The sequence below is a fragment of the Mastigoproctus giganteus genome, chromosome 9 (genome assembly GCF_048544385.1).
Source record: "Mastigoproctus giganteus isolate SK-2022 chromosome 9, ASM4854438v1, whole genome shotgun sequence".
Classification (NCBI taxonomy): domain Eukaryota; kingdom Metazoa; phylum Arthropoda; class Arachnida; order Uropygi; family Thelyphonidae; genus Mastigoproctus; species Mastigoproctus giganteus.
The window spans coordinates 11621184-11638814 of record NC_143583.1 but is presented as its reverse complement, the minus strand read 5'-3'; the positions used below and the strand labels follow the sequence as shown (position 1 = coordinate 11638814).

The 17631-nt window shown below is 38.9% G+C and overlaps 1 protein-coding gene across 1 annotated transcript in view; it reads left to right on the top strand.

The window, feature by feature from the left end:
- Window positions 1–17631, top strand: part of TBC1D23 (TBC1 domain family member 23) — a 249771-nt gene that overhangs the window by 115223 nt on the left and 116917 nt on the right. Inside the window, exon 8 of the mRNA XM_090381875.1 lies at window positions 4731–4834. Coding sequence (XP_090238001.1) covers window positions 4731–4834 — 104 coding nt within the window. The remainder of the gene's footprint in view (window positions 1–4730; window positions 4835–17631) is intronic.

Below are 17631 nucleotides of genomic sequence, written 5' to 3'. Positions count from 1 at the left end.
TGGAGTTTGAGGACAACCTCGAAGAGAACATCACAGGTGGAGATCTAGTCGTCATGGGTGACCTGAATGCAAAAGTTGGAGTGGAGAGACAAGGACTAGAATACATTATGGGTCCGCATGGTTCTGGACCTAGGACTGATGATGGTGACAGGCTGTTGAATTACTATTTACAGAACCGCTTAGTCATGAGAACACCTGATTCAAAAAGAGAAAAGAGTCACAAAGTGACAAGATATTAGCATTATTTGAGGAATATGATGCAAGAAAGCAAGCTTATACAGCATCAGCCAAAAAAAATAAAAAAATAAAAAAACCTTCCCATTTCACCCATCTGGTCACTTCAAATGTTTGTCTAGTTCAGCTTTAAATTTATTTAAGCTATCAACATCCACAACAACAGATGGAAGTCTGTTCCAGCAATCAACTACCCATTGGCTAAAGGCAAACTTCCACACATATATTCTACAATCTTTCCTCAATTTGAATCTATGTCCCCTCAGGTTCTTAGTCTGAATAAGCAGAAGTATCCCATCAGCATTGAGTCTTCTCAAACCATTCAAGGCCTTATACACCTCAATCAGATCACCTCACAGGTGTCTAGTCTCCAGATGCTGCAACTTGCAGAACTTAAGCCTTTCTTTGTAAGCTTACTCCTTTAATGACAGGATAAACAGATACACTGCAAGAACTGTAGCAAAAGTTAATATTTCTATAATGTAAGACTATTTACTATTGAAAACTTTCCCATCCAGATAAGGCAGGTGCCTAATCTCCAGAAACTGCAATTTTCAGAACTTAAACCTTTCTTCATCAGCATACCCCTATGTTTCTCTCACCAATCTTGTTGCCCTTCTCTGTACTTGTTCTAGCAACTCTACCTCCTTCTTAAAATGAGGCCTCCTGACCTGTACGAAGTACACAAGGTGTGGCCTGACCATTGCCTTATATAAAGGGATAATCACCTCCTTGTCTCTGCTAGAAAAATTCCTATATATCATTGACAAAGCTCCATGACCTGCTCTGGCAGCCCATCTGCACTGCCCAGAAAACTTCATATCTGACTGCACAATTATCCCCAGTCTTTTTCGTTCTCTACCTCCCTGAGTGTAGTACCACAGAGTTGATACGTTGCTCTGGGGTTGCTGTTTTCCCATGTGTAGTACTTTACATTTGTCAATGTTAAACTTCATTTGCCACATCTTGGCCCATCTGCCTAACTTTTCTAGATCCTTTTGCAGTAGCATACTGTCTTTAGTGTCATTAACAACCCTGCCAACCTTTGTATCATCTGTAAACTTGGACATTAAGCCTGATATACCTTAATCAATATCATTGATAACCTTGCCATGCTTTTTAAATACGGGTTCTTTGTGATGGTTTTTTAATCTTTGTCCCTTTAGGGACGTTTTCACATTCGCTATATACCAACATGTTAAAACAATTCTAATGAAATTGGCAGTATCTTTATGAAATGGTAAATTTCTTTTTGGACCTAAAAGAATATGGCCATTACATCATATGCCTCGATTAATGTATTATATAATATATTGTCACTTTGTGACAATATATTAGCATTAGGCGAGGCATATATTAGCATTATTTATTTATTATTATTATTTTTTTTTTTTTCACTTTTTATTTGTATTTATTTACTTATTTATTTTTGTTGGTTTCCTGGGTTTGGGCTGCCAGAGGGACACTATCTTATTATCTAGTTTTTATTATTTACTTACATATATATTTTTTTTCTATATATAGATATATATTTTTATTTATTTTTTTTTTCTTTTTTGCTCTGATATCAGGGCAGTAAGAGCTGGTAAACCAGAGGGTTCGGAGGGCGGCCGCGATACATGCGTAGTTTTGGCCTACCTCCCTGTGGTGTAGACGGACACTGGGCAGGCCTTCCAGGTGATCACCTGCCTGGTGACAAAACGGCCAGAAACAAATAACTAGCTGCATGAACATAATATTACACCCATTTCTGGCCTTTTACAGTGCTTTCTGTAATCATCACAGTGTACAATGGTGGAGATGAACTGATGTTCAGGTGCCATCCTACATAAGATACTATACATGTCATACATCACTTTGTGACAAGATATGGTTGGGGCGGTCAACAGGAATCCCTCCTTAACTATATGCTCATGGATAAAGAGCGACACAGAAGACTAGTGGACATCAAGGCCATTCCTAGTGTCTCCTTGGGTGGTGATCACAGGTTAGTTGTTGGAGTTTTAAGATTCCCTAAATTGTAGAGGATTAAAATAACAAGTGAGAGAAAACTACGGGTGTGGAAGTTGAAAGAAGTGGAAAAAGGGGTGATGTTCAGAGAAGAGTTCAGGAAGGTTGTACCTAAGACAGTGGTGATCAGCGTGGAGTCAGAATGGAAAGCATTCAAAGACTGTGTAGTAGGACTGACAGAGCAGGTTTGCGGAAGGACAAGCAATAGAAGGAGATGGAAAGAAACCCCATGGTGGAATGAGATGATGAGAGAGGCTGTGAAAATCAAGAATAATGCATTCAGGACCTACTTCCAGAACAGAAATGATGAGAATAAAGAGAGAGAGAGGTCAAGAGGATAGTTAACGAGGAGAGAAGACTTTGGTTGGAAGAATGGAGTGAAATTCTACAACAAGATATCGGCGATAATAAAAAGATGCTCTATGGTATGGTGAGGAATAGAAGAAGAAAAGGTGAACAGCAAATCATCCAGCAAATACTTTATGGATGAGAATGAGAACCTAATAACCAAGGATGAAGAGATAAGAGAAACATGGAAGAAGTATTTTGAAAATCTGTTGAACGTGCAGGACAGCCAGCAAAAGGGACAAAGGCAGGTTGATCATAAAGAGGAGATGAAAGAGAAGATATGGAGAGAGAGCAGACAGACTTGACATGGAATGATGTAGTGCCAGCCTGGAAATACGTCAAGACGAGTAAGTCTGCTGGTATGGAGATAAACAGAGAGAGATGCTGAAGGCTACAAGCAAGGCAGGGATAGTGTGGACATACAGACTGTTCTGTAAGATCTGAGATAGGAGACAAGTGCCGGAGAACTGGAAAAGGTTTGCGGAGAAGGTTTGATAATCCCGTTGTTCAAGAAGGAGAACAGGATAAAGTGTTCCAGTTATATAGAGCATCATACTCACATCACATGTGAGTAAGCTGTATAAGAGAGCAAAAGATAAGAGGAACAATTGAAAATAGAATGGCCGAGGAACAGTAATTCAAGTTGAAAAACTCCAGAATAGGATTGAAAGGTCCCGTTTGAAATGGTTTGGACGTGTCAAGAGGATGAACGAGTCATCCTCTTGACATGTCCATTTGTCAAGAAGAATGTTGGATTTACAATTAAGGGACAAAAGACCAAGGGGGAGACCTAGAATGAGTTGGCAGGACATGATAAAGACCGATGTCATTAAGAGAGGAGGAAACTGGAGTGAAATCAATGATGGAGAGAAGTACATGGACAGGGCATGGTAGCGAGGCTTCATACGTCGACCCATGGAATAGTGGGACGATGACAAATGATGATGATATATAAAAATTGAAATCCTATTCAAAGTCACGAAAGGATTTTGAATTTTGTGGGTCTGCACAAGACCATGATGACATGGATTAAGTGAATTGAGAGTAGAACCTTCTGGCTTATGTCTTTGTGGGAAATTGGAGACTTCAGAACATATACTATGGCACTATAGATTTTATCGGGAAGCTTGTAAAAATATGTGCGAAGAATTAGAAGTGCAGGTTTTGCAGCCATGCAAAGTGTTTGTGAGCTTACAATGTTATAGAATATTTAAGATTTTTGTGAAAGAGGTTTTTGGAAAAAGAAGGCTTACTGTGACCAGATTAAGTATTTAACATAAATGTGAATATTTTATGGTTTCAATGTGAATATTTTATGGTTGTGTTTTTAGGTTTTATATCAAGTTTATTTTTATGAGAAATTATAATGTGTATATGTGTTAATTTATTATATAATGTACACAATACTATTATGAGATTATTTTATGGAATTTAAATAATATTGTTTTAAAGTTTCAGAGTAGAACTTTATTCAAGTAAAATATACTAATTAAGAATTAGTATATTTTACTTGAATATTGTATTATTCAAGATTTTGTGTTTTTGGAAAATATTCAAGATTTTGTTTTTTGGAAAAAAGGTTTAATAATGCTGGATTAAATATTTTATGTAAATATTTAGTGGTTTGGATGTATTATACATGTTTTTAGGGTTTATGTTGAATATATTTTTATGAGAAATTGTATATGTGTAAACATATTTGTTTATTATATAGTGTACACACTTTTATTATATTATTTTATGGAATTTAAATAATATTGTTTTAGAGGCATTTATTTTGCAGTTTTATGTTTAAGAATTGGTTTATTTTACTTGAATATTGTATGAATGACTTTTTGGGGCCAAGTGACCAAATTTTTTTTTTTTTAACTGTGTGTAACGTTGATTATGTGTAAAATAAGATTGTAACGATTGGATGAGCCAAACAATAGCATTGTTCTACAAGAGGGTAGAGAAATAAATTGAATTGAATTGTCCATTTGAATCAGTTTTTGTAACAGATTACATTATTTCATAATGAAACATTGTTTCTCCTAATTTTAAATTCATATTTAATGATAAATATTTCACATGTAACAATTTATCTTTTTATACTTTATTGTATGAAGTTTGTCTGAGTTTAAATAATTTTGTTTAAGATGTCCTTTCCTCAGCACCTTGTGCCTTAGAAGCTGATGATGTGGAAGATTTCTGTTCACTAGCTCAATACTATATGTCCTGTACACCTCAATCATTTTGTAAAGTAAGTGCAGTGTTTGTTTTTTACTTAATATTTTTATTAGAAGACAAATAAAAGTTGCTGATGATGAATAGTAGAAAACATTATTTTATATTAGACCTTTTGTGGTTTTGCTTTTCATATCAAATTAATATTAAACAAAGGGCACTGCACTTAATCTATTGTCATTATCATAATATTCTGTGTATTATTTAATGACAACACTGTTGTGTTAATATTACAAGACAGTATTTCCATCATGTAGGAAATCAGGAAAACCACAAAGGTTAAAATTTGTATTTCAAAAACAGCAAGGAAACAATGCATGTCAAGCTTAAATGTACTTCTCATGATGTCTGACACACTTCTAACACTGCATATACTTCCTGGGTTCCTTGAGAGAAGTTTTGTGGTTGGTGTTGAAGCCACTCATGCTTCAACACCAACCACAGAAGGGTAATATCTCTGAGACTTCATCTCATTAGCATTAGTAGAGGCATACGATGCAAGAAAGCAAGCTTATGCATCATCAGCAAAAAAAAAAAACTACCATTTCGGCCCTCCATTCGTTCCAAATGCCTCTCCAGCTCAGCCTTAAATTTATTTAGGTTATTAGATTCCACAATAAAAGATGGAAGCCTGTACCACCAATCAACTACCCACTGGCTAAAGGCAAATTTCCACACATCTGTTCTACAACTATCTTTCCTCAGTTTGAAACTGTGCCCCTTCAGGTTCTTAATTTGAGCAAGAGCAAGAATCCTATCAGCATTCAGTTTGCTCAACCCATTCAAAGCCTCATACATCTCAATCAGATCACCTCGCAGGTGCTTACTCTCCAGGCACTGCAATTTGCAGAACTTAAGCCTTCCTTGGTAAGAGCACCCCTTTGTTCCCCTCACCAATCTTGTTGCCCTTCTTTGTACTCTTTCTAGCAACTCTATATCCTTCCTAAAATGAGGCCTCCAGACCTGTACACAATACTCTAGGGGTGGCGTGACCATTGTCTTGTATAACGGGTTAATCACCTCCCTGTACCTGCTAGCAAAATTCCTATATATAGGGCTTATTATACCGGTCAAAATCTGAATACCGGTATTTTGGTATTTTTAACTTATGAAATCGGGATACCGGTATTAATGGTATTAAAAAAGTGTGCGATAAATTAAGTAAAAAACAAGTACTGTAATTACTTGAATTCATGTTTTAAATAAACTTAAGAATCTGCAGATAAAGGAACCACTAGGTGGCAGTGATCACAGTGTGCTGACATGGGATTTACTCAGAGAGGTACCATCAGGGGTAAAGGGAAGGGTTTTTGCTTTCGTAAAGGCGACTACGATGGTCTGAGACAGTATTTAAATTCTATACAGTGGAAACAACTGATGATGTTACCAACAGCAAATTCAAAATGGGAAGCATTCAAAGAACTTATCTTGGAAGCTACTAGGCTTTACATACCAACTAAGAAATATTGTTCAAGGTTTAGGCCTAAATGGATGTCAGATGAACTAATGAGACATATGGCAGAGAAGAAAAATGCATGGGATACATTTAAATCAATGGGTGACATGGAAGCCTATAACAGTATTGGATTGTCTAATCCAATCTAATCCAGTCTGCTGATGAGGCTAGTAGGGGCCAGACGTGTTCAAAGCTGCTAAGTGGATTTTTCTTATTTATTGATTTGAAATTATTGTTTTTCTAAAACTTTTGATTTAAATTTAGTAGTATAGCATTATTTTGTGATTTTCTGATTAATTTGGTGTTTTTATTCTTTACTTGGCCTTGCAATTGCATAAAAGTATCGGTAAGGATATCCACGTGTTACAAGTCGCAACTCCGCTGAACGAGAAGTTTTTTAGCCATATTTAGCCGCTTATTGAATATTTTTTACGTCAAATAATTTTTTGGAAGTAGCTTATAGACCTAGTAAGAATTGTTAGTTTATTCTGAATTGAGACAGCGAGATTTGAAGGTTAATTAATACTTAAGTGTCCATAGATTTACCGTTCGTAATTTCCCGCCCTTGTCTTTGTCATATGATCGTTATATATCGAACCTAGATAGCGTTAGTATAGTATAGGTTATAATATTTTCAGTGATCGGTAAAATCTATTAAACTTGTTGAACTTCGTTGGCATTTAAATTGTACTTTTAACTAAATACATATACCGACTTAGATTGCAAACGTAACATAATTAATTAATACATAACTGATATGGAAGTTATATAAAGGGAACTCTGAGATAATTAATACTTGACACTAAAAAATATATATTCCGTTATAACTGTGTTGGGAGATAAGTTAGGGTTATAAACTGAAATTGAAATTTTATTTAAATTAAAAGAAATCATGACTCAGACCAGAGCAGCGAAACAAAAGGCTCAAGCTAATGGAAGTGCTGTGGCTCAGAGAAGAACTGAGGGGGGCAGTTGCCTTCTGAATCACAGCCTTCTAAAATGCACAGCTTGCATGATGTTTGTGGAGCATTCAGGTATGGGACATGGTATTGCCAGGGGGGATGTCTTGTGTGTGCGCGATGCAAGGAGTGTATCGAAATCAGCCAACAACTCAGCGTTCTTATGGGCCTGTATGAGAGCTTGAAGGACAGGGTGAATGCCCTCGAAGGAACTAAATTGAGGGGCCCATCAAGCTCTCAGCTGCCCACATCAATGCCAGAGCTTGCACTTGGTCATCGCGCAACACAGCAGCAACCCCCAAGGCAGAATGCGCTGGTCCCAAAGGAACTAGTAGTTGTTGGTGACTCTATTGTCAGGGAAACGGGGAACATGCTTTGTAAAACGGATAGGTGGAACAGGACCAGGGTATGTCTGCCAGGGGCAAAGGTTGATGATGTTGTAGAGCAGATATCATCTTTTACAGTTGATTACAGTTGTACACGTTGGCACTAATGATATCAAGAGTAGGAGACCGGCAGAATTGCTTAACAAGTACAGGTCACTGTTGAAAAAAAGCCGTGAAATAGGGTTGAATTTGAAAGTGTCTGCAATTCTGCCCAGACACGATAGGAGGGAGTATATGATGAGAGCCTTGTCGATCAATTCAGCCCTGGAAAGATTGTGCAAGGCTCAAGGGGTAGAATTTTTTTCAGCCTGGACTGTACTTGTTAACAGGAGAGATTGCTTCTACGGGGATGGGATACACTTAAATAGAAAGGGTGCAAGAATATTTGCTGATGCTTTCGAGGCAGTGTTAGGTGGGTCAGAAAACTGCTAGCTTGGGGGGAGACAAAGACGAATAGATTAACCACTGGCAGGGGTGAAAGCGATTCTTGCACTGCTTCTATTGGAATGAGCAGAAGCCTGAAAAACAAGATGCAGGATATTTCAGAGACTGCTGGGAGTTATTGCGGTACAAGTAAACACATGGGTTTTGTTAGGGTAGCTAAGAATAGAAATAGGTGCATGTATACTTGCGTGTACACCAATGCTAGGAGTTTAGTAAATAAATTTGATGAATTTGAGGTATTGCTCAAAACATCAAAGGCAGATATTGTTGGGATATCAGAGACGTGGTGTCACACAGATATAAGGAATGCAGAACTGGAATTTGGGGAGTACAACGTCTACAGAAAGGATAGACTGGATAGGAAGGGAGGAGGGGTTATGCTATTAGTTAAGAAATACATAAAATCCAAGGAAGTGAAGCCAGTGGACATCGCTGGACAATGCAGTGTCGAGTCAGTTTGGTGTGACGTAAGCATTAGGAGATCAAAATTGAGAGTAGGAGTGTGCTATAGGCCTAATGACTCTGATGAGTATAATAAGAAACTGTACAGGAAAATAGAATGGGCCAGTAAATCAGAGAGTCTTATAATGGGAGATTTTAATTTCCCAGATATTGACTGGAATTTGGGGGCTGGTCACTCACACACTAGCAAGGCTTTTGTGGATTTATTGGATGATTGTTTTCTACATCAGCATGTTTGGGAGGCAACTAGAGGGACGAATACTCTTGATTTGATTATCAGCAGTGATTCTTCATGCATTAAGAATCTGCAGATAAATGAACCACTAGGTGGAAGTGATCACAGTGTGCTGAAGTGGGATTTACTCAAAGAGGTAACTACCATTAGGGGTAAAGGGAAGGGTTATTACTTTCGTAAAGGCGACTACGATGGACTGAGACAGTATGTAAATTCTATACAGTGGGACCAACTGATGATGTTACCAACAGCAAATGCAAAATGGGAAGCATTCGAAGAACTTATCTTGGAAGCTACTAGGCTTTACATACCAACCAAGAAATATTGTTCAAGGTTTAGGCCTAAATGGATGTCAGATGAACTGATGAGGCATATGGCAGAGAAGAAAGTTGCATGGGATACATACAAATTAACACGACACAGAAGTTTATGATAGATACAAGTTGATCTGTAACCAAGTTACAAAGGAGGTTAGGCAGGCGAAGGCAGATTACGAGAAATCTTTGGCAAGGGATGCAAAGAAAAACAGCAAAGAGTTCTTTACTTATGTAAACTGTAGAAGGAAGGGGATGAATCAGATTGGACCACTTGATATCGATGGGTCAACTGTTGATGATCCTTCTCAGGTAGCTAACAAACTAAATGAATATTTTGCATCGGCATTCACACATGAGGAGCTATTTAGCGAGAGGAATGCCAGAGGTGTATTCAACTCTAGCAGTAAGCTACAGAATCTTGTAATAACTGAGAGTAAAGTGGAGGAGAAATTGTTGAAGATAAACACAAGAAAGGCACCCGGGGTAGATGGGATGTATCCAGTTATATTAAAGGAGGCAGCAGAGGAAGTAAGCAAACCCTTAGCCATAATTATAAGAGCTTCCTTGGATTCGGGGGAGGTACCCACAGACTGGAGATGTGCAAATGGGACCCCAATTCACAAAGGAGGATCAAAGGCTGACACATGTAATTATAGACCTGTGAGTTTAACTTCTGTTCCAGGAAAATTAATGGAGGCACTAGTTAAAGAAGCACTGCAGGATCATTTAGACAAGACTTCAGTTATAGCTTCAGTTATAACCAGGACACAGCATGGTTTTGTTAAGGGGACGTCTTGCCTGACCAATTTGATTGGATACTATGATGCAGTCACAAAGGAACTGGATGCAGGGAATAACTTTGATATTATATACTTGGATCTTAGAAAGGCTTTTGATACTGTTGCACATGGAAGACTGCTGCACAAATTGGAGCAGTGTGACATTGGAGGCAAATTGCTGCTGTGGATAAAGGAGTGGCTGAGGTGGAGAAGACAAAGAGTGGTAATCAATGGACACTGCTCGTCGTGGACTAATGTTATTAGTGGAGTCCCTCAGGGGCTCAGTGTTGGGTCCATTATTGTTTTCTGTATTCATAAATGATATTGATGATGGTATATCAAGCTTAATGTCAAAGTTTGCAGACAATACAAAGGTAGGCAGGGTTGTCAAGGACACTACTGACACTATGCTGCTGCAACAGGATCTGGAAAGGTTGAGCAGATGAGCTGAGAGGTGGCAAATGAATTTTAACATTGACAAATGTAAAGTACTACACATGGGAAACAGTAACCCCAGAGCAATGTATGAACTCTGTGGTACTACACTGACAGTGGTAGAGAATGACAGGGACCTGGTTGTGCAGGCAGATATGAAGTTCTCTGAACAGTGCAGACGGGCTGCAAGAGTAGCTCATTGTGTATTGTCAATGATATATAGGAATTTTTCTAGCAGGGGTAAGGAGGTGATTATTCCCTTGTATAAGGCAATGGTCAGGCCACACCTGGTGCCTAGTCTCCAGACACTGTAATTTGCAAAACTTAAGCCTTTCTTCGTAAGAGCACCCCTTTGTTCCATTCACTAATCTTGTTGCCCTTCTCTGTACTCGTTCCAGGTCGTATACAGGTCTGGAGGCCTCATTTCAAGAAGGATGTAGAGCTGCTGGAACGAGTACAGAGAAGGGCAACAAGATTAGTGAATGGAACAAAGGGGTGCTCTTACGAAGAAAGGCTTAAGTTTTGCAAATTACAGTGTCTGGAGACTAGGCACCAGCGAGGTGATCTGATAGAGGTGTATAAAGCCTTGAATGGTTTGAGCATGCTCAATGCTGATGGGATTCTTCCTCTCGCTCAGAATAATCACCTGAGAGGGCATAAATTCAAATTGAGGAAAGACAGATGTAGGATAGACGTGCGGAAATTTACCTTTAGCCAGCGGGTGGTTGGTTGGTGGAACAGACTTCCTTCCCTTGTCGTGGAAGTTGATAGCCTAAATAAGTTTAAGGCTCAGCTGCACAGGTATTTTGAACGAACAGAGGGCTGAAGTGGAAGTGGTTTCTTTTTTTTTCTCTTTTTTTTTTTTTTTTTTGGTTGAAGCTGCATAAGCTTGCTTTCTTGCATCAAATGCCTCTACTAATGCTGATGCTAATAGATATAAGTTGGTCTGTAACCAAGTTACAAAGGAGATTCGGCCGGCACAGGCAGATTATGAGAAATCCTTGGCAAAGGAAGCAAAAAAAAAACAGAAAAGAGTTCTTTACCTATGTAAACTCTAGAAGGAAAGGGACGAATCAGATTGGTCCACTGGATATTGATGGTTCAACAATTGAGGATCCTGCTCAGGTGGCTAACAAACTAAATGAGTATTTTGCATCTACATTCACACATGAGGAGTTATTCAGGAAGGGGAATGCCAGAGGTGAAGTAAACTGTGGCAGTGAGCTAGATGATTTTGTAATAACTGAGAGGAAAGTGGAGGAGAAATTGTTGAGGATAAACATAAAAAAGGCACCTGGGGTGGATGGGATCTATCCAGTTATATTAAAGGAGACAGTAAAGGAAGTAAGCAAACCTTTAGCCATAATTATGAGAGCGTTTTTGGACTTAGGGGAGGTACCCATAGACTGGAGATGTGCAAATGTTACCCAAATTCACAAAGGATAATCAAAGGCTGACACGAGTAATTATAGACCTGTGAGTTTAACTTCTATTCCAAGAAAATTAATGGAGGCACTGGTTAAAGAAGCACTGCAGGATCATCCACACAAGACTTCAGTTATAGCTCAGACACAGCATGGTTTTGTTAAGGAGAAGTCTTGTCTGACCAATATTTAATTGGATACTATGATGTGGTCACAAAGGAACCGAATGCAGGGAATAACTTTGAGATCTTATCGACTTCAATATGGTGGCTAGTTCAAGAATGTTGGCACCAACACTGGGAATCAACTTCCAAAAATCGCTGGTTAAATTCAAAACAAGAAGCTAATAAACACTACTAAACCTATTTAATATCTCTGTAAAACACAATGTACTATGTTAATTAACAAAGAATATGGTAAAAACTAAAAATACTTATCCTTTTACAGCAGCCAAAAATCCACAGACTGTTCTCTTCCGTGACCAGAGTGCCCCCTTTTTGATGCGCATGAATCTTTCTTTAATTTATTCCTTCTTCCTTGAATTAATTCAAACCATCAGCTTCCACAACAACAGATGGAAGCCTCTTCCAACAAGCAACCATCCTTCTTTAATTTAAATTTATTCCCCCTCATGTATAGTCTGAACAAAAGGAAGAATGCCATTCACATTCAGCTTATGCAATCCATTCACAGCATTAAACACCTCAATCTGAACACCCTAGAAAACCCTAGTACATGAGTCAAAGTGAGGATGTTCTGGAGTTAGATGGAATACAGGTGAAAACTGCACAGCAATTTAAATACTTGGGTGCAATTATTCAGGTTGATGGATCATCTGTACAGGAAATTGAGAGACGACTGGGTGAAGGTAGAAAGGTCATAGGAAGAATGCTCAAAATGCTACAATTTGTACAACTGAAGCCTTCCTCGATAACGGAAGAACCCTTTTCTTTCCACTCACTAATCTGGTTATCCTTCTTTGCACCCATTTCAGCAGATCAACATCCATCCTAAAGTGAGGCCTCCAGACTCTATACAATGCTGAAGATGTGGCCTAAACATGGCCTTGTACAAAGGGATAATCACCTCCTTATCCTTGCTAGAAAGGTTTCTGTATATCATTGACAAAACCCCATGAGCTGTCCTGGCACTACTCAGAGAATCTCATTTTCCACTAGCATGAGTGTAGTACCATACAGTTGATAAGTTACTTTGGCAGTACTGCTACCCATATGCAGTACCTTGCATTTGTTGTTGTTGTATTTGTGTTTTTTTTGGCACAAGGGCCTCTTGGGCCATATTGTGCCTGTTCATGATTTGTTTGTCACTATGATCACAGTCTATTATATAGAGATTTGTGTTTCGAATAATTAAACAGTTCCTTGAAATTTGCTTCATTCCCAAGAATATGAAATAAGGTTAAGGGTTCCTGTAAATTGGACAGGGAGCTAAAGCTTGATTTTTTGACTGTTAAAAGTTGGGGACATTCTATGAGGATGTGTTTTATTGTTAGCTGTGACTGACAAAAGAAACACTGAGGTGGATTCTCTTCCATAAGCAAATACAGGTGAGTTGGATGCGAATGACTGATGCGGAGCCTTGCTAGAATCACTTCTTGTCGCCTGCTTCTCCTGGAACTAGATATCCACAGTTGTGGCTCTTTTTTATCCGCAGCAGTTTATTATTGGTTTAATTTTTCCAAAGGAGAGACCATTGTTTCCTGCATGTTGTTTTAATGACAGATTTGTACCTTTCATTTGTTAACGTTAAGCTACCATTTCACAGTCCATTGACCCAATTTTCCTATATCTTTTTTGCAGTAGCTCACCCTGATTACCGTTGTTAATCACCCTGCCAATTTTTTGTATCATCTACAAACTTTGACATTAAGCTTGATATATCTTCATCAGTATCATTAATAAATATTGAAAGGATGGAGAGCCACTGGGCCCAGAACTGAACCCTGTGGGTCCCCACTGATAACTGGCCACGAAGAGCAGTGCCCATTAATAACTACTGTCTTCCACTTAACGATCCCTTCAGTATTAGCTGTTGTGGTAACAAAAAATTCTTGAACTCTCAAGATTATTCCACTATATAAAGCAATAGTTTAGCTACCACTGAATATTGCATACAGTCTTGGAGGCCCCATTTTAGGAAAGATATAGATCTGTTGTAGAGAGGATATACAGAGAACAGTGGCATGATTGGCTAGTGGCATAATAGGATATTCTTATCTAGAGAGAGAGAGAGAGAGAGAGAGAGAGAGAGAGAGAGAGAGAGAGAGAGACCTCCTGTATGGGGTTTTTAAGTTGGCATTTGGAACCCGGATATCTGCCAGATGAATCTATTGAATTGTTTAAGGCCTTGAAAGGTTTAAATAATCTTAAATTCCAAGGGCATTTTTATTCTTAGTCATTTGACATGCAAGAAATCAAATTTAAATTGAGAGCAGATAACTGTAATCTGTGGCAAAAAAATTTCGTTTAATCAAAGAGTGAGCGATCGATTGTTGGTATAAACTCCCAGATACTTTTGTGAAAGTTGCAAGTTTATCTAAATTTCAGGATTTAATTGTAATTAATTTAATTTCATATATTTTTAAAATTTTTGGCTAGTGCTTCAAAAAAGCTTTTTTTTATTTTTTTAAACCCCAAACACAAAAGATATTAGAACCTATTGTACTTAGTACCGTGCGGGTTGAAGGTTGAGAAGGTTAAAGAAATTATTTATTGATGTAAGACTTGAACTTCTGTAAATTGTAATTTTCAGTTAATACATATGAAGGAAGATTGTTCCAGAGAGTGGAAGTTGAATGAATAAATGAAGAAGAAGAAGAAAAGTTGGTTCTGTGAGTTTGAAGTTGGACAGTAAAAAAGATGTTGACTGCTTGCGGCACGGGTTCGGACTGCTTTGGAAGAGAGAGTGGGAATTATAAAAGCCAATTTAGAAGAACAATGCCCATGAACAGTATCTACAGAAAAGGTATGCTGCAAAAAACAGAATCTCTATGAGAACAGAGAGTAGAGAAACTGTTCGAGATGAGTCATTAATTAACCTAACTGCCATCTTTTGAATGGAATCTAGAAGCCTGAGAGAGGTTTTGGGGCATCCTTCCATATGGAGTAAAATATTCAATGGTAGGGCTTATTTTCGATTTCTACAGAGTGAACAGCTGTTTGGAAGAAAGTAACACCAAGAGCCAAAGAGAAAAACCCAGTTTTTTAGATGCAGAGGAAGCAATATTTGTGATGTGCTTATCTTGCCTAGAAATCAGAGTGTCATTGAAGATAAACAGAAGAGTCGAAGTATTCTTTTTGCAAGATATAAGACAGGATATGAATTGTAGAAGGATTGAAATCAAGTAAGTTATCTTTGCTGCACAGCGAAAGGTTTCTCTGAGATGGAGAGCCATCTACTAACTTCTCCTCTTGTTTTCTCTCAAATCGGCCAGAGAGAAAACTAGATACCCAATTACAAAAATCAGATGGTAAAAACCATAAGATGGAAACTTATTTAGAATAAATTTATGCCAAAAACAATCAGAAGCCTTTGAAATCTCAAGAGCAAGTGCTTCAGTTTCACCAAACATTTCCATTGAATTTGTCCATACGGGTGATCATTGATCTGATGGAAGGTTTCTAGATAGTTTGAGTTGCCGGTTAATTGATTTCTCCATTACTTTAAAACTAGTAGAAAAGACTGGTTTGCATAACCAGTCTCTTCTACTGTTCGAGACTGGTTTGCAGAACATGAGAAAGATTTCCAGGTATTGAGGCGCCTCCGTAGCCAGGTGGGAAGGAGCAGCAGTGCGTAGCACACGCTTCTTGATTAGACCGGGGTTCGAGCCCGTCACCACCAAATACGGAGGATGCGGAAAGGTCAGGGAATGACCACCGCATATCCCGGAGCAATATGGCCTTAGTTGCTAATGCTCCTAAAAAAAAAAACCAAAAACCAAATCCAGGTATTGACCTAGCCTCCAAATTCCCCAGACATCAGTCCCATTAAGCATCTTTGGTTGAAACAGCATTGCTAGAATATCTTAATTCCCTGTCTGTGTTCATTCAGTTCACTCTAGAGTTAGAGGTTAACGGATCTCTCCCATTCCTGGATGTCCTAGTAAAACAGGTGGGCCCATATCTGGAAACCTCAGTATACTTGTAAGCCTATGTGGTGCAGACAGTTCACAAAATACAGATCCGGCCATGCTCCCAGTCATCTCAACAGCACTGCCTGCACTCTATTCTCCAGAGCTTGGAGCCATTCCAGCACAGATGAAGCTAGGTGCAGCAAGATTTCTCAAGTGAGGACAGACTTAATCAATTGTGGCTACCCAACGCACATACTAGACAAGTGCCTATTGCTAGCACAGGAGCTCACAATCCACCCGAGACCACCAACCCAGACCAATATACCTACCGCCGACGTTCCCTACTATTCAGGCATGTCAGGCCGGATCTCAAAAATCCTCAGATAATACTGCATAATAAAATGCGTGCAGTTGCCCGGTAGAAGCTTACGTTCTCTGGTTTCCAATGTAAAGACCCCTGTCACCCCTCTCTTACGCAGCAGTGTAATATACTGCATAACCTGCAAAGACTGTGACAGCTGCTACATAGGAGAGACTTCGAGACGTCTTCAAGACCGCCTTACAGAACACAACAGAGCAATTCGCCTTGCTGAGACCGACCAGTCCGCAATCGCAGAGCACTTCTGGACTACCCACCATGACCTCAATCCCAAGGTATAAGGTATGTTCGTGTCAGACGGCACCTGGGATTTCTCCCATCTCCGCTTGTATTTCGCTGTATCAAGGACAGTACACTGTCAAGCCAGAGATTTGAAAGTGTGTGGGGCCGTGTCTGTGCAGTGTGATATGTTGTGCCCATTGTTTATCCAGCTTATTGGCTGCCAGGCCCCTAGTGGGGCCTGATGTTGCCCATATCCTGCCACGTGGAGGCTAGCTGGGTGTATCCAGTATCACAACAAATTGCTCTGGCAGATCCTGCCACCTAGTTTCCTGGGATTTCAGTGGCTAGGACCTAAAAAAAAAAAAAAAATTATGCGTTTGACATTAATGCTTAATGGGATTGCTGTTAGGAAATCACTGGTTGGAGTTGAACGCCAAAGAGATGTGTTAAAGGCCTAATAAGTCGGGCAAAATTTTGATGTTATTAAATTTAGACATGTGAGGCTATACACTAGATAAAAGCTAATAGTGTTAGTTGTCTTAAGAGATTTACACGAAGCCAGTAGAATTTAGATGTTATTAGAATCCCAAGCGAGACTGTGAAATAATAGACCACTCTCGGCACTTTCGTCACCACTTCTGGTTAAAGTCACTCAATATATTGAGCAATTCGAGAGCCATGCATCGCTGCAAAGGCATGAGACTATACCCCATCTTAGAGACAACCATTTTATGCCTAGACAAGCACTGGAGGAAAACTGCACATGTCTGTGCAGCAACAATAAACACCAGTTTAATGATTGAATGATGTGCCTTCACACGCCTCACTGCATGCATAACTGTGTATGTTAAGTCCAAATTCTGTTGAAAAAGAGACACGAGTTGTCTCAAAAGCTACAATATCTATTTGTAATCAAAGTTATTCTGTATATATTTGTAATTAAATTGTTTTACTGGTTAACACTTAATCTTCTTTCACGATGGATCCCAGTACAACAGGCCCATTTGTCCTCATCTTTGGTTTGTTGGAACAGCAACTCCAATCTGCAGTGTCTCAACCATGGACCTTACACGAGTTAAAGGATGATCTGCTGGTTATGTGTTGGTACCAGATACCACAAGACACATTTAGAAATCATGTAGTGTCCATACCTCACCGGGTACGAGCTGTTTTGGCTGCACTTGGAGGACCAACATCATATTAGGTAGGTGGTCATAATGTT